Below are 18256 nucleotides of genomic sequence, written 5' to 3'. Positions count from 1 at the left end.
TCTGCCAGTGTTCTCCAGCTGAATATTGAGTTGGGCAGTGTGATCGAAAAATCACTCACACAGAACTCATATAACTGGTTTAGTTTTATTTTGTGTTGTTTGTTCAGGTATGTATTATCATATTTTTTTTATTGTTGATTTTGTTTTAATTACTCCCCACATTACTTTTAGAATTAAACTTTTCTTCAATCACTCACATTTTCAAGGCGGGTTTTGAGGCAAGGCGAGTAAGATCGCCGCCTCGAGCTCTCAAATTCTATCTATAAACAGGGCACAAAATACTGTTGATTTAAAGTTATGTTTGGTTAAGGAATGATCATTTTATTTAATTTTGTTTTATTTTAGTGAATCAAACACTATATTATAATATTAGTAGTTTAAAAAAAAAAGTTTTACAAAAAATTTTAAAACAATAATTGGTGAATTATTTAAAACTAATAGATGGTTGGTTGCTAAATATATAAATTATTTACAAAATATTGTTTGACTATGCCAATTATAATTATTTCTAGAGAATTTTTATTTTTTTGAAGTTGAAATTGATCAAATTTACAATTCAATCTACTACATTAGAAAAAAAAGTATAAATAAATTAGTAATGTTAACAATTGAAAATATTCAAAATTTATCTCAATAATTATGTTTTTTTGTCAATCTCAATGACTATGATTATGTCAACTAAAAAAATCATATGAAATGACTCGAAAGATATAATATTATAACTATTGTAAAACATAAATTATAATTGATTCACTTATTAATACACTAATTTAAAATTAGATATCTCATTTAATATTTGATTCACTTATATGGGTAAAGATATAGTAATTTTAATGTTTATATATACAATAAATTTTGTATAAGCAAAAATAAATCAAAAATTGTTATTATTTACCAATATATATATTTTTAGCCATGCCTCATTTTTTAAATTCGCCTTGAGTCTTCAAAATGTTAGGGCTGGCCTTGCACGTATTGTGCAATTGAGGCCATAAGTTTTATCACTGGTCTCATTTTGGTGATTTAAATTTTTATTTATATTCATAAAAAAATTATATTTAGATGATTTTATATATTTATCCTTTAAAATAAATAAACAATAAATAAAATTTTATAAATGTATCTCTATTTTGAATATAAATATAATAAAATTAAGGAAGTGTTGGAGACCCACAATTTCGATTTCTAAATTCACCCACAATGAACGGAGATAGATTTTACACAATTGAGTGTGTGGCTAGTGGCGATTCCAAGAATTTTTCAAGGGGTTCATAGGTGCTGTTTGGTGTAGCTGTTAAAATGGATTATAGATTATAGCTTAACAGATTATAGATTATGACTTTAATCAGAAGCTGTTAATCTGTTTGGTATAGCTGTTGGATTATAGATTTAAGTTGCTGAGTAGTGTTTGTTAAATAAGCTGTGAAGTACCTTTTTCAATTAATTTTTATTTTTTATTATTCACTATTTGTCTACATTTTTCATAAAAAATAATAATAATATTTAATAGTCCATTTATGTCTTTTTCTATTTTTAAAAAAATAAAAAATAAAAAAATCTAAGAGTATAACCGTGAATTACCATATCCACAGCAGAAGCTGATAATCAGAAGCAAGGGGTGAGCAGCTTCTCAGAATCAGCTTTTTTGGCTTAAAATAAGTTGTTAGAATCAGAAGCTGTTTGAAATAAGTTTAACCAAACAGTCCAAAATAACTTTTTAAAAGTCAGAAGCCATAAGTTGGCTTAAAAAAGCTCCACCAAACACCCCTATAGTGAGTACTTCACAAATTCTTTTCAGGGTAGGCATTTAAAATTTTAATTTTTTAGACTTTTCAAATCACGCACAAATAAATAAATAAAATAAAATTCTAATATATTTATATAATTATTTAAAAAAATAAAATATAGATACAAAAATTTATATAAATATATTTTATTTTTATCACTGGCATGACAAAATGAGATTTTTTTTTTCTTATAAAGTCTAATTTCTGTATGGTTAATTTGTACAATAAGTTAGGTTCGTTTGAGAAGTAGGTTGGTTTTTTGACTATTTTACTCTGGGACTAAAAAGCCTGATTTGAGAAGGGTTTTTTGGTTTTTTTAACTTTTTGTGAGAGAAAAAATGTAATGATTATAGGTTAGATGTGATGTTTTGTCTTATTGAACTAAAAAATCTATTTTATTTTTTTTGACTATTTTAGCCAAAAAAACCCAAACCCATACTTCCCAAACGAGCTCAAAATAAGTTTTTAATTGGTGAAGTGTATACTTGTTGAGAAGGTATTTTGCATAGGTTAAGGAAGCAAAACTTCAAAACGTGATGTGTGTTTACTTCACAAAGCATGTATATTGATTAAATGGTTATGAGATGGGTTGGGTTGAGTTGAGTGTTCAAAAAAATGGGTTGAATCAGTGTTCAACTAAGATGGGTGTTCAGCAAAGTGGAATAGTGTTCAACATAAAGGGTTGGTTTGGGGTGTCCTAAAAAAGTGCACTTTTTATCTTTTTACGAAAAGGTGTGCAGAAAAGTAGAGAGGTGATGTGATGGAAAAAAGATAAAAAGATAAAAAGATGGATTATATAGTTCATGTCAAACTAACCTAAAGTTTTGAACTAAATTATATATATATATATATAACAGAAAAAAAATTACCAGGATATTCAGGCCAAGTTTGGGGACTTCAAAAAAAGTCAAAAAGTCAAAAAGTTACTCAAAAAGTTAAAAAGTTAACACTATTCACCAAAAGTCAACAATTACGGCTGCACAACTCCCAATTAAAATTTTTCTCTACAAATCAATTTTTACAATTTTTTATTACACATTTTTCAATAAAAAGTCAAAAAGTTAACCCAAACATCCATATTTTCAACCTCAATTTTTTAGTCCAAAAAGACAAAAGTACATTTTTTTAGTCTTCCCAAATTTGGCCTCAATTGAACACATTTCCTTGGTTTTAGAGTTGCACTGTGCGAGACAAATCAAATGTTAATACTTATTCTGTCACAATATTATATGTCAAATTATGAGAAAAAAAAAATTGTGAGTCGTAAATATTTAAAATTATATATACTATTATTATTAAGTGAAAGTTTTAATTTTAGTATAGTGAAATTTTTGCTCAATTCATATTACGTGATAGTGTTATTTATTTATCTTTTTTTTAAAAATTATACAAAAAATGGGTAAGGCTTGAATCATGATCATGAATTTAAGATCGGAGAAATAATATCATTTAAATTAAGTATACATTATAATATTAATTTTATAATTGTTATTATTATTTTTTTTACTTATTTAAGTATGATGGACTCTATGGACGCATTGGATTTGCATGTTGTAATCCATTGAAAAATGAGGAGAAATATTAATTAGTGCTATCACTAATGATGTGGCAGTGGATAAGATCCACTACCACAATATTTTTTATGCTTTTTTTAAAAAAAAAAAAAAAAAAACTGTCAACTCATTAATATTGTTTTAGAACACTAGGACGTAGCATTGCTGGTAATCCATTAGCGTGAAATCACGAAAATTCATGCACGCAGAGCAGTGAAAGAAAAGAAGAAAAAAACGGGTGGATCTGTTCCATCTGTCGGTCTAAACGTTCTCCGCGTTGCCGCGCGTCACCTCTCTTGACCGCAAATGCGTAGTTGCGTAATTGTCACATTATTATTTTATGAGTAAATTACATTAACACTTGCAATTTCTATTTAATATAAATTTTTTGATATTTTAAAAATTATATTTTTCTTTTTAATATTTATCATCTCATTATAAATTGTGTCTTGAATTACTGGCGTCATATCTTAAATTTTTTTAAATGATCATTTTATCATTTTTCTTATTATTTTTTTTTCTATTATCATTACATGATATAACTTTTTGTCATATTCTTATTGATGATAATATAAAATATAAATTTTATATAAAATTTTTAAACACAATGATGTAACTTAATAGTTATTTTTCACTTTAAACAAAATACTCATAAATATGATTTATATTTACAACAATATCACTATCATAATATTTTTATGATATTGTTTGTATCAATTTTCATATATAGATATAATTTTTCATTTTTATTTCTATTATTATATCTAGAGTAGATCAATTTAATTTAGATATATTTAAAAAGTATAAAATTTATACAAATTTTTTTATAAAAAAAAATAATTAAATGTAACAAAATAAAATAATGTATTGAATTTTTGTATTTTTTTTTGTATTTGGTGAATTTAAAAAAATATAAAATATTATACTTTTTAAGTATATCTAGATTATGTGTATTTAAAAAATACAAAAAATATTAAAAAAATTCAGTAAATTATTTTAAAAAATGCAAAAAATAGTTAAAAAATATTTAATTTTTTATGTGAGTTAAACCAAAGAAGACGATTGTTAATTTTTTTTTAAATGACATGAATAAAATATCTATATTATTATTATTATTATATATATATATATAAATTAAGAACAAATATATTATTTTAATTTGATAAAAAGTAAATGTAATTTTTTTAAATATGAAAAAAAAAATCTGTACTTATTATATATATGAATATTTATCTATAAATCCCATCTTGAGGAATGGTGATCTATTTAGTCCTAAGGATTTTCTTATAAACCAATTAGTCCTATTGATTTTAAAAATGTAGATTTAATATATTATTTAAAAATTAGATTTACAGTTATACCCTTATTTCTATTATGTTTCTTCTCTTCTTCTTTTTTTCTTTTGTGTTAAAAAGGTAAGATACACTAAATTTTGGATGAATTTTTATATAAAAATCTTTTTTATTTGGAAAACATTGCAAAAGGAATATAAAAAATAACTTAAAATATGGAATTCTTCAAACATTCTAAAAAGATGTGAGATTTTTCAAACATTTCAAAAGGAGTACAAAAACTACTTGGTAAGTTTTGGCAAAATGTGTAATTTCAAATTGTAATACTCCAATGTAACACTCAAACGTAACACTCCAATGTAACACTCAAAAAAAATCTTTATGTAATATCCTAATGTAACACAAAAAAAGCTTCTTATTGTACTTTTTTCAAACGTAACACTCCAATATAACGCCCCCAAAAAAACTCCTTAGTGTAACACTTTAATGTAACACACACAAAAATTTCTTATTGTAACACTCTAATGTAACACACAAAAGAATTTTTTAGTGTATTTTTTTCAAACGTAACACTCTAATATAACGCTCCAAATAAACTCTTTAGTATAACACTCTAATGTAACACATATAAAAATTTCTTAGTGTAATATTCTAATATAACACACAAAAAAAAAAAAAAAAATTTAGTGTACTTTTTTTTTTCAAATGTAACACTTGAATATAATACTCTAAAAAGACTCAATCCACAAAAACTCTTTAGTATAACATTCTAATATAATATACAAAAAAACTCATTAGTGTACTTTTTCTCAACGTAACACTTCAATAAATACTAAAAAAAAATTCCTTAGTATCACACTTTAATGTAATATACAAAAATAAAAATAAAAATTGGTGTACTTTTCCCAAATGTAACGCTTCAATGTAACCAAAAAAAAATAATTTTTGTGTACTTTTCCTAAATGTAACACTTTAATGTAACACTACCAAAAAAAAAAAAAAAGAATGTTAGATTGTTCAAACGATTCCAAAAGGAGTAGAAATATTTCTTAGTAAATTTTGGACAAATGTATAATTTCAAATTGTGAGTGTTACGCTTGGAAAAATTACACTAAGAAATTTTTTTTAGTGTTTTTGTGTGTTACATTAGAGTATGGTACATTGAAATGTTACGTTTGGGATTACATTGATTGAAGTGTTACGTTTGGAAAAAGCATATTAAGGAAATTTTTTTTTTTTTGGTTACATTACAGCGTTACGTTTGGGAAAAGTACATAAAAGAGTTTTTTTTGAATATTGCGTTGTTACGCTTGTAAAAAGTACACTAAAAAGTTTTTTAGTGTTCGAGGGAAATCCAAAACTTCTATAGTACAAATTGTCCAAATATGTAATTTTATATTTAAAGAAATTCAATTTTTTTCTTAAAAAATTAAATCCAAACATATAAATGACTTTACATTTTAATGAGATCTTTAAATTCAAAAAAAAAAATAAAAATAAAATAAGAACTAAACAACTCACAATACCACATTTTATTGTTCACCCAAATAAATGTCTATAAATAATATTTGACCTAATTGCTTGCATATTATATTGCCCTATTGTGTACACGGCGCTTAACGAACCCAACCTCTGACTTCTTTTGAGGATCACGACAAATGACACAATTCAAAATCCACCGCCACCACCAACACCAACAACAACAAATTGAGATCCTCTAGCTCCGATAATCTCACCCATGGTCAGAGAAAATCAAGAACAAGAACACCTTTGTCGTGGCCTAATCGTCGGGAATTACTGCCACGATGTTCTCATCAAAGACGACGTCGTAATCGCCGATAGCCTCGGCGGCGCCGCGGCCTTTATCTCCGCCGTCCTCGACGGCCTCTCTATTCCCTCCGCCTACGCCTCCAAGGTCGGTCCCGACTTCGCCTACGATGTCAATCACCACCCCATCGTCTCCTCCTCCTCGCTCACCACTGTCTTCCACGCCCATTTCTCTTCCGAACCCACCGAATCGAGACGCCAGGATCGGGTCCTCAGTCGGGTCCGATCCTGCGATCCGATTCTCCCATCGGATCTTCCCGACTCCAGATTCGATTTCGGTATGGCGGTCGGGGTCGCCGGAGAGATACTCCCCGAAACCCTAGACCGAATGCTAGGATTATGCCGCGTGGTGTTCGTTGACATTCAGGCGATCATTCGAGTTTTTGATTCTGAAGATGGAACAGTGAGGCTGGTTGGGTTGATGGAAAGTGGGTTTTCTCACCTATTGCCTCGAATTGGGTTTCTCAAAGCTTCGGCTGAGGAAGCCCCTTTCATTGATGTTGAGGAGGCTAGGAAATTGTGCTGTGTTGTTGTGACAAATGGGAAGGACGGTTGTACTGTGTATTGGAAGGATGGGGAATCCCACATTGCGCCATTTCCGACGGTTCAGGTCGATCCCACCGGCGCTGGTGATAGTTTTTTAGGGGGTTTTGTTGCCGGGCTTGTTCAAGGGTTGCCGGTGCCGGACGCTGCACTGTTGGGTAATTTTTTTGGTTCTCTCACTGTAGGGCATGTTGGATTTCCCAATTTTGACTCAAGATTGTTGCAGGTTTGTTCTGCCACTATAGTCTTTTTTGACATTTCCATTTAATTTAATTTATTTTATTTTGTGTCTGTTCAATTCTTTTGTTATTGCAGTCCAATTAATTGGAAAATTGAAATTTAGGCATCTATACAGCCCTAGTTAATTTTGAGGTTCTTGAAATGGGAGTGCTTGAGAGAGGAAGAGGGTATTGCACTGATTGCATGTACTTTCAGACAATATGTTGGAGAAGTTTTTCATAGAAAATTTGTTATTGCAATTGAAATTTGCAACTTTGTGCGTGGTGCAGTTTTTCTATAATCTATTAGATGAAGTTTTTGAGTAGGGATAAATTGATATGCATTTGAAGTTGAGAACCGCAACGAGAGGTGCATTCCATGTCATGGATTTTGTTGGTGCTATATGTCAAAGGTTTGCAAATGAGAAATTGGGCTGGGGTTTTGAATTTCCTTGCCTAACTCGCAGGATTGAATTCCAACTTTTGTTAGTTGATCAACTTGACCTTTATATTTGCAAACAGAGTCTTGATGACCTAGGTAAATAGTTAGCAGGAACCTATTACCATTGAATTTTCCTGTTGATTTTTATTCTTATGTAAAGGTAAAATCTTTAGCTATGTTCTGTTAATTCTTTGAAATTCTATCTGAAAATGAGGGAAGCTACCTGGTTTAAAAAAAAAAAGAAAAAGAAAAAGGTTACCTGATAGAATCAGGATGCTCAAGTAGTTGGTGTTTATTTTATGTTTGTTGTGAAGCAAAATTGCAGAACATTTGAATTCCTAGTTGTTAGGTTTTATTTCTTGGCAATCCCGTTTGACAAAACTCCTTTGAGTTGTAATTTTCTTCGCACTTTTTATTTCAGTGAGGCTATGAGTGTTTAGATGCAAGTCCAATCCGAATTGTGCTTTTCAGAGAAGTTTGTGATGATAAAGCGTTCAAGATTGCCACTTCGCTGATTATGACGGGGATCGAGCTGCCCGGTCAGCTCGCGGGGGTCCAGGGGGCAGCGCCCCTTGGCGGGTCCGGGGCAGCGCCACGGCGGGGTCGAGGGGCAGCGCCCCCGAAGCTAAATGCAAAAATGCATTCCAAGTTGCCTGTCCGCTCGAGCGGACATACCCGCGCTCGAGCGGAGAATCCCTGGTTCCAGTAGTTTTGGTCGCCTGCAAAAATACTGAGATGTGTGATTTCGCGCTCGAGCGGGCTTTCTGACGCTCGAGCGGACCTCTGTTATATCACGCGCAAATTTTACTGAAGACGCTCGAGCGGGCTGTTGGGCGCTCGAGCGGAGATCGCGGGACAGATTCTATAAATTCGCGTGTTGGGTCAGATTTTAGGATTACTTCTCCAGATCTTCTTTTTGGTTTCTAGGGTTTATATCTGGGGATACTTTGTGAGTTTTCTTTGATGTTTGATTGAGTATTCAATTCATGGTTTAAAGAGAGTACATCAAAGGTTGTGTTTTTTTTTTTACAAAAGAGAGAGTTGTTCTTCGGTGGATTCTGAAGAATTCGAGCCTGAAGCTTTGGTGGATTCCTTGGTGGCTCATCGTAAAGACAATTCCGAGGTGAAGATGGGGTTGGAAGAGGCACATAGAGGTTGGTTCAATTAGGCGTTGTGGATTCGCTAGGTAATTGAGAGTATACCTGTGTAATTCCTTTAAATCTTCTTAGTGGATTGTTCTTGTGGCTGTTGCCCGTGGTTTTTTGATCACAGTTGGAGGTGTCCAATTGTGGTTTTTTCCACGTTAAATCGTTGTGTCTCTTTGTCTTGATTGTTTGATTGGGATTGTTATATTCTGCTTAAAATTGATACATAATCATAAATCAACATCTAGAGGATTTCTAGATTTTTCACTAGTAACTTAAAATTTTTGGATGAAAAATCGGTAAGATTTTTTAAATTTGTATGTGCCAAGGTTTTAAAAAACGGCCGCAACCGTTACGTAACGCCGTTACGTAACGGTTTTGGCGGTTACCGCCACCCGTTACGGCCGCTTTTGCAGTGTGATCGAGATTCACAAGTGTGTCGGCCGTAGCGGCTGCCATAGCGGTCGTAACGGTGCCGTAACAGCCGTAACGGCTTGTTACACACCGTTGCGTAACGGTTCCAAACTGTTTCTTTCGAAAAAACACAAAAAAAAAAGCTAAAAATGGGAGACGAGGGATAGAGAGAAGAGAGAAAATGGAGGAGCAAGAGATAGAGAGAGAGAAAGAGAGAGAAGGGAAGATAAAGAACATGTTATTGACTTGTTGAAGCTGTAAGACCTATGCTATTCTATTCAGCTGCTATCACTCAACCATTTTGTTTGTGTGTGTCTATATATATATTGTTTGAAAATAATAATAAGTGTGGTCATTATCTATTTGGATTGGTTAAAATATGTATATATATATATATATTTAGGCTCTTATTTATTCTCTTACTTTTGTCATTGTTTATCTTATATATAATAGTTAGTGATTGATTTTTTGTATAATATAAAGTCATTAATTATCAAAATAAAATGTAAAAAACTCAATTTATAGTGATTTAAAAATATGAAATATATTGGATCATACTTAAAAATTTACAAAAATTGATTAATATTTATTTTTAACCCAATAAATATAATCATGGAAAAAAAATATGTATATCGGTAAGTTTTTTTCAAATTGTGCAAAAAATAAAAAAATTCACGGTTCCGGTTACCGCAACCGTTACGCTACGGCCTTTACACCCCGCAACCGCAACCGCGCCACCGCCACCGTTACGGCGACCGCAACCGCTTTTCAGAACCTTGGTATGTGCCAATTGCTTTTTCCATTTTTATGTCATTTGTATTGTTTGGAGGCTAATAACTCTAAAACCTAGGTTCTATTGGCCTTCTTTTTTTTATAGACCACCTTTTTCTTCCTTACACTTTGGCTCCAACTTGGTGGGGATTTTTGGGACTTGCTATTGCAAATATTTTCATATAAATTTTGACAAGAGAAGATTAATGGAGAATTAATAGTTGAACAACTTATAGGAGTAAAATGAGTGTTGCTTCCTATGGAAACATAGATTGAGTTAACCAATTGGAATGATTTCTTTTTCTGACTCGGAGAACCTCTCAATGAATTCTATTATGACTTGGTAAGATTTTGCACTGTAATTTTTCTATTATCCTGCCTGGTTGTAAATTGTCATAGCATTCTATTGTTATTGTACTTGTGCATACTTGTGTTCTTGCTTATGATCGTTATGTATGTCTATACAGGGTGTTCTCATCTTAGAGGTTCCATGCCTGCAGACTGAGCTTCCTCTCCTCCTGCTGCTCTGTTTTCTATTCTTTCTTGTGATGCCTCCTTAGAGGCTTTGTAGCCCTTGGGCTTGTTTCCTTCATTCAAAAAAAACAAAACAAAAACAAAGTCACTCTTTTAAGACGGCCATTTGTTGATTGGGACCCTAGATCCACATTGTTCTTTGAGCCCCTGGTTTGCCTATATTTTCACAGTAAAATTGATCTCACTGTTTATCACATATAACAAAAAGTTCCAAAAGTTGTAACAAAAACTTAGCTGGGTAAGGCTTTTGGGCAGGAAGACAGTGATGGGTGCCAAACATGTAATTTTTGCTAAGGTGGTTTTGTTCATGGGTATGATGGGCTGAAAATTTATCCTTTAGAATGCAACTGCCAACCGTAGGAGATCATGAGAACCAAGGCCTGACCCAGAAGAGAATATATTTTTAGATCATTTGAAGGGAAAAGGAGGAATAGAAGGAAGGGGAAGGGGGCAGAAAGAAATTAAGCTGTTTTACGAATCTAACATGCTGATTATTTGATTGTTCCCACAATTTTTTTTGAGTTTTATCTATCCCTTTTTTCATAACTGCAATATTTAAATTCCTTCATACTGGATAATTTTTCTCATGACCTTTTTTTTCCTTTCAGAGAGTCCAGGATGAGGTGCGGAGGCGAAAGTTGCAGTGCAGTGGCTGCATTGAGGAACGAGATGGTAGAATGAAGTTTGTGAAGCCATTAGGTCATGATCAATTCCATGCATCACTTGCTGCAACCAAATTAACATCCTCCTGTAGTAACTGGGAATGCCAACAGGAATTGCGGAGTTCTCCTGTAGCGGTAGAGCAGGATATCCACCAGCAGTACACCAGTCAGCAGAAATTATTACTTAATTCTGTGTTTGAAGAACCAATTCAGTCGGTTAATAGAACACCTTGACACGGGAAATCCTCCCAATTTTCCAGACCCCTGTTCATTTTTCGATTATGCATAGGTTTTTGGTTGAACAAATAAAGATTTCCTAGCATGAAGCTTTGTGTTGGTTATGTGATCTAATTTGTGAAGCATTCAATAGGCAAATCAAACCCTCCACCTCCATCTTGTATAGGCCAGGTACCTTGTGTGCTCACAAATATATTTTCCCGGCTGTGTAACATTTTGAACAATAGACTTGACCAATTGCTTTCTGAATGGTGTGGATGTCAAGGATCTGAAGTTCGGGTAGAGGCCATAGGTGGCTACAACTTGCCATAATTCCAAGGGTGCAAGCATGAAATGGTGGTGTAAAATCATGGTGATTATGGTCGCTGACCCTTGATGCATAGTTCACTTTCTAATACAAACTTGATTTTTGTTTTCAGCAACTCCACTTACGTCCTGGTTTTTGTATCATTCATTTTAACTTAAAAAGGATATAGTTTAGTTATATGTTGTTTGGCTTCTAAGCAAGTAAAGCAATGTTGCCTAGCCTATACAGATGCTGTTTTTTTTATTATCATTCATTCTCTTTCAAGTGTAGCAAAGCACGTGTGACAAAAGTATTGTCTGTGTTCTTATTTTCTGCATTTTGCCCTTTGAACGGCTTAGAATAAGCAGAAACATAATGAAGGGATGGAAGTAGCATCTTTGGAATCAATCTGCCTATTTTCACTTTTAAAGATTGGTTCCCAAAATGATGTGATATGCAGTTTGATTATAAATGTGCGAGTGATTGATAAACAACACAATCGACATCAGGTTAGCTTTCATCTATCCAGACCTGTCAGAAAGGTCCCAAGTCCGGTGAGAGTTGAAACTCCAAACCAAATCACATTGCACACTGTCTTGCTTAATCTCACCAGCTACATCTCTCTTTGAATTGGAATTTGATATTTGACACTTGTTTTCATTTCTTTTCCTTTTTTAGGTGATGAGCTAATTCAACAAGGGGTAGCCTAACCCCCAAATAAAAGAAGCTGATATGCAATTCCAAGTCAGTGGTACCAGCACTAAATAAGATTTAATTACTTGAAAAAGTCTGAAATAGAGGAATATCCTAATGATCAAGGTTGATGCAGAAAAATACCACCTCAATCTATGGGGTTTATTGATTACACAAACCACGCTAGCTTAATGAGATCGTTGTTGGAACGAAGGAAAGCAAAACAGCTGCCATTGATCGAGTAAATCAAACAAGAACATTACAAAGGAAGTTCGCCGCTGTCAGCAATTTGAACATTGCTCTTGGGAGTGCCACTCTGATTGCCTTCAGCTTCAATCTTGTAAACCACATCCATGCCCGATAGCACCTTTCCAAACACCACATGTCGGCCATCCAACCTGTATATAAATTCAAAAATAAAATAAAAATAAAGTAAATCTAAGTAAATTATAAATTTAAAGCCACAATTGTGATACTCCAATGTCTAGGAAACCACTAGAGATGAGCATGCTCAAATAGGTTAAAAGATGTGTTTGGAAGAGGACATGATCACTTATGATAATTTGATCCAAGTCTATTCTCAAAAGCCAGTAGAAGTACGTAGATGAATTTTTCTATGATTTATTAAATAAAATTTTCTCTCTTCTACCATAGGTGCATTAGTAGTTACCAGCTAGTTGTGACAGTTGTAATGAAGAACTGTGAGCCATTTGTGTCTGGGCCAGCATTTGCCATTGAAAGAAACCCTACACGCAAGAAGCAAAAAGCAAAATCTGTTCAGCAGGCAATACAGAAATAGATTTCTTGAATTATGTTGATTATGTCATACTTGCAGTTTGTAACGATGGATCTTTGTTGAAAGTTTGGAACTAGTAAATAAGTCTAGGGTCCAAAAATAATACTGTAATCATACCTGGGCCAGTGTGCTTCAGCTTGAAATTCTCATCAGCAAACTTCTCTCCATAAATTGATTCTCCACCTCGTCCATCACCAAGTGTAAAATCACCGCCCTGGAGCATAAAGCTGGGAATAATTCTATGGAATTTGCTCCCCTTGTAGTGAAGAGGTTTCCCACTCTTTCCAACACCTTTCTCCCCTGAAATAACGAACATATTACATACATGAATGATTTAACTAATTCTGTATGTCTAGTACATTCAATATATTGATCCTGAAAAAAATGGGAATAAATAAATATCCTGTTCTTAGATTAGAAAAAATTTAGACGGGTTGATACTTGATTTGATCATGAAAGGAATAAGAGTTCTGAAATGAAGTACAAGATGCGTAATGGCAACCAAACTGACTTCACTACTGTACCTGTGCACAGTGCTCGGAAATTCTCTGCAAAAGTTCAAAAGTATTTCAGTTAATTCCCACATTGTTAAAAAGTAGTATACAATAATCCATTACCAGAAGAAAGAATAAAAAATACAAGCACACAAATCATATATAATCCATTGTCTCTAGACTCTCACGCTATATACACTATCAAACCTGCTGTTTTAGGAACTGCCTTCCCAAAGAGACCCATGACAATACGACCTGAAAAAAAGAATGGTGATGATTAGAAAATCTCAAAATCTAGGGTATATTTCTGTGGACATAAAATTTACTTTGAAAAAAAATATAAATAAAAGGTGTATGCGGTTTGTACTTAGGGAGGGAAGCCTAAGCAATATATAGAGCCAACAGCATCTCTCCATGCCCAAAGAAACTAGAGGAAATGCTAAACAAAAAACATGGAAGCCCAGCACATGTATTATACATATATTCATACATTTACAAATATCATTTTGTTTAGATCAAAAACATGTTATGAACATCTCTATTGGTATACTAGTGAGCTACGTTGTTGGAAACATCACCTTACTTTCACATCACCAAAATTGATGTGCTAACAGCAATTTTTATGAAATAATAATTCATCATGCAGTCAAAACGAGACACATGTAGCTCAGTCTGCCACTTTGCCTTGAAAAATACAACAATCAATATATGCAGGGCATGTTTGGTTGCCAGATAGGATAAAGAGAGGATAGGACTATCCTTGGAATAAGTGGCGGTATAATAGGCCTCACAGGATAAGGGAGGATTGTGAATGATATAATGTATATTGTTCAATCACATGTTAGGGAGGGACGGGATAGGCTAACATTATTGTATGCCACGAAAGTGATTTATTCCACTCCAATGGGATAGAGTGTTCTATCCTGATACGCTATCAGTTGTCAAATTATGAAACCAAATATGAGATAAATGGATCTCCCAGACAACTAATCCAACCCCCCCCCCCCCCCCTCTTTTATCTAGCAACCAAACATGCCCATAAAGTACCACCAACTCCTCCAAATCAAACCAGAAACCAAATGTGAGATAAATGGATCTCCCAGACAACTAATCCAACCCCCCTCTTTTATCTAGCAACCAAACATGCCCATAAAGCCTCCGTTTGGGAAGTGGGTTGGCTTTTTGGCTTTTTGGCTTTTTTGGCTATTTTAGCCTAGGCTTAAAAGCTTGGTTTGGGAAGGGCTTTTTGGCTTTTTTGAGTTTTTTTGTGAGAGAAGAATGTAATGATTATGGGTTGGATGTGATGTTTTGTTTGTTATGGCTAAAATAGCCTATTTTGTTTTTTGTGGCTAAAATAGACAAAAAAGCCTGCAAACCCACTTGCCAAACACAGGCAAAGTAACACCAACTCCTCCAAATCAAACCAGAGACTTCAACAAACCAAGACTGCATTATGACTTATGTCATATCTACTCTATCTATTACATATAAAGCACACAACTCACTAGGTATTACAATCCACATCATATTTTCCCCAAATATTTGCCTTAACCAAAACTGTTAACCACCAAGACTCTCTCTCAAGTCCCACCCACAATCTCCTACACAAAGTAGTGTGCACACTCTTCTAGTATACATATAATTCCACAAATTTAGCAAACCAAAACATAATATAATTGGAAACATGATAACCAGCAGAGTACAAATCCATGTTGCAAGAACATACCAGCAGGTTTTCCGGCAATCTCAACATCAAAGTAAACTTTGTGAGTCACTTCCTTTAAATCCTCCTTCGATTTCTTCGCCTGAAAAGCAAATCACATCATCACATCATCCACTACACACACACACACACACACACACACACACACAAAACAGAAAAAACAGGAAAAAAATCCAATCTTTGTCTAACCATACCAAATCAATCCGTAAACTACATGAAACAAAGCCTTGTTTACTCTAATATTTCTACAAATTAACACAATCGGTTCAAAGTATACAATTGATAATCAATTGATCAATTGCAATAAGATATGTAGATCTATCATCAATTAAACACAAAAAATCTCAGATCGGATGTGATTTGTGAGGATTCTATGCTGGATCAAATCTGAAGATGAGAGTCAATCAATCATCTTTGTTATAGATAGATAGAGAGAGAGTACCTGAGTGAGGGCTAGGGTTGCGAAGAGGACTAGCGTCCACACCAGTGCGAGTGAGAACGATCGAGTTCTTCTGGCCATTGTCTCTGGTTTTCGACACACCCTTTTGGTTTCGCCTCGCAGCCTTTGATACGAAGAAGAGGAATTGAAGAGATCAAAGTGGTAGTACCAACAGAAGATGAAGGAAAAGAGAACTTCGTATGTTGTACAGCGAATGACTGTGATCTAAGGGGTAGCCAAATAGAAGTTTGACACCTCATCCCGTGACGTATTTTTGTTCCATGCTATTGGTTGTTGGGGCGTGGGCTCATAGGATTACACTGACCTACATGAATTTTTTTGTTTTGAGTTGTTTGGGATGACCTAAATAAGTGTATTTTTTATCTTTTTACGAAAAGATATGTAGAAAAGTAGAGAGATAATGTGATGGAAAAAAGATAAAACGATAAAAAGTGTGTACTTATTTTGGGTTGCCAAACTTGACCTTAATACATATTTCTCCCACACTTTCAAACATTTACACTAAACCCCTGAAAAAATTTATCTTTTAATGGTAGGTCATTCTATTTCAACACTCTTTTGTCTCATTGCACTCTTTTTTTTTATTTATTTATATATTTATTTATTACAATCTCCCCTTCATCTAAAATTATCAAAAAAAAAAAAAAAAAGTCTCAAAATTCTTAAACAACTGCACTTTAATTTCTTAACTCGCTTATTTATTTATTATTATCTCCACATATCATCATCACTGTCACTATTGTCGTCGCTACCCTTAGTCTCTATATTGTAGCATGCCACTCTCCTCTCATAAATATGATTTTTTTTTGCTATCTCGTCAATTGCATTGGTGAGAAATGAAAAATGAGGCTACAAGAAAGAAAATGGATATAAAAATAAGGTCATAGCAGTTTGGAAAGTTATGGAAGAAGATCATGGCAGGGAAATGGGATTTGAAGGAAAAGTATATAGGAAATGAATTGATTGTAGCAGAGAAGAAACTTAAAAGAGAGTCGTAGCAGAAAAAAGAAGGTTGCAACTGTAAAAAGAGCCAAAAGTATATAGTAGTAGCAACAGTAGTAGTAGTAGTAATAAAGATGGTTGCTAGAAGAGAAAAGGGAGATGGGATTGTAGGTTATAGCAGATGAGAAGAGTCATCAATAGAAAAGGGACTGTGGTTGATAATTGGATAAAGCGACAGTAGCAATTGAAAATGAAGTTTAATAGTGGACTAGACATAGTATTTGAAATATTTGTAAACATTTGAGCATGTTTAGTATTATGATGAGTGTAAATAGAAAAAAATTAATATTTTTAATTTTTGTTCGGTAAATAAAATCAACATTTAATGTTTTCAACAATGTAAACTTATCTTAGAATCCCTATTGACTCACAATTATCCATGGTTATCAGAATCCCGATCCGGATCTTACGATCCTACGATCTTACGATCCATTTGAGTACAATTGATCCGGATCATGTAAAAAACTCTTTATAGGTAGGATCTTTCGATCCTAGTAGTGGGATCTTATAGGATCGTGGAATCCCAATCCGAATCCGATCCTATCCGATCCAATTTATAAGCCTTGTTTTGTATTGTATGACATATTTTGTTGTAAATTTTATATTTGTTGTCTAAATACCAATTTATGTCGTCAAAATAAATAATAAAAATTAAGTAGTATTGAATCAAATAAACTAAGAAAAACAAACTAGGAAACAAACATTCAAATATTGCGGTAATTTAAGAAAATTAAATAGTCGGAAAAACAAACTTCGCTTTAGCGAAGTCTAAAAAGGGTAAGATGATTGCAACTTTATCCTAATTTCTGGAGAAATTATTTTTGTGACTCGAATCCGCTCCACCAGGGATGCTAATGACAAACTTTATCATTCGACTAAGCTACTCTTTTGAATTCTTAATCTATTTTCATTTCCAATTTTGTTAAATATTTTTTCTTCACTTTTTATGCATTATTGTACATTGTAAAGTATTTTGTTATAGAATTCTTCTTCTTCTTCACCTTCTTTTTTGATAAAATACAGAACTTTTACCATCGGGTTTTCTATTGCATAATATTATATGTACATTTTACATGAAGTATTATATTTTTCACAATATATTCACTTCTTTTTAATAGAATATAGGTTCATTTTGTGTATACTTTATAAGAAATATTTATTTAAATTAAATTATTATGTACTTTGTCTTTTTCGGTAGGATCTTACGATTCTCGATCCGATTCTACGATCCGATCCTATAAACACCTCCAACGATCCAACGTAGGATCCCGATTTTAACAACCTTGCAATTATCTCTCACCAGTACCCTCGTTTATCCTACAAAAACCACAAATTTATCTCAAAATCCTTATTTCTCAATTATCTCTCTCCACTGAC

At 33.1% G+C, this 18256-nt stretch overlaps 2 protein-coding genes across 4 annotated transcripts; one reads left to right on the top strand and one right to left on the bottom strand.

Moving 5' to 3' along the window:
* Positions 1-5972: 5972 nt before the first annotated feature.
* Positions 5973-12646, top strand: MIK (pfkB-like carbohydrate kinase family protein). Of its 2 annotated transcripts, none has more exons than XM_028241600.2 (2): positions 5973-7228; positions 11135-12646. In XM_028241600.2, exons 1-2 carry the CDS (start codon positions 6371-6373, stop codon positions 11420-11422), a joined length of 1146 nt encoding a protein of 381 aa, XP_028097401.2. In that variant the 5' UTR covers positions 5973-6370; the 3' UTR covers positions 11423-12646. The 2 variants fall into 2 exon arrangements, with proteins under 2 accessions (XP_028097401.2, XP_028097402.2); XM_028241601.2 differs by having other exon boundaries at positions 6220-7228; positions 10460-11847.
* Positions 12464-16398, bottom strand: LOC114297209 (peptidyl-prolyl cis-trans isomerase CYP20-1). Of its 2 annotated transcripts, XM_082905642.1 has the most exons (8): positions 15860-16394; positions 15421-15499; positions 14062-14133; positions 13902-13949; positions 13725-13748; positions 13318-13500; positions 13075-13150; positions 12464-12802 (listed from the first exon to the last, which is right to left on the bottom strand). In XM_082905642.1, the coding sequence occupies exons 1-8, from the start codon at positions 15935-15937 to the stop codon at positions 12664-12666; spliced, it is 699 nt and encodes a 232-aa protein (XP_082761768.1). In that variant the 5' UTR covers positions 15938-16394; the 3' UTR covers positions 12464-12663. The 2 variants fall into 2 exon arrangements, with proteins under 2 accessions (XP_082761768.1, XP_028097403.2); XM_028241602.2 differs by lacking the exon at positions 14062-14133 and having other exon boundaries at positions 15860-16398.
* Between the last annotated feature and the right edge of the window lie 1858 nt (positions 16399-18256).

Source organism: Camellia sinensis, chromosome 14 (genome assembly GCF_055761805.1).
Source record: "Camellia sinensis isolate YWXY chromosome 14, ASM5576180v1, whole genome shotgun sequence".
In the NCBI taxonomy this organism is placed as follows: Eukaryota; Viridiplantae; Streptophyta; class Magnoliopsida; order Ericales; family Theaceae; genus Camellia; species Camellia sinensis.
Note: the sequence above shows the minus strand (reverse complement) of the source record. Positions and strands in the feature narration are given on the sequence as shown.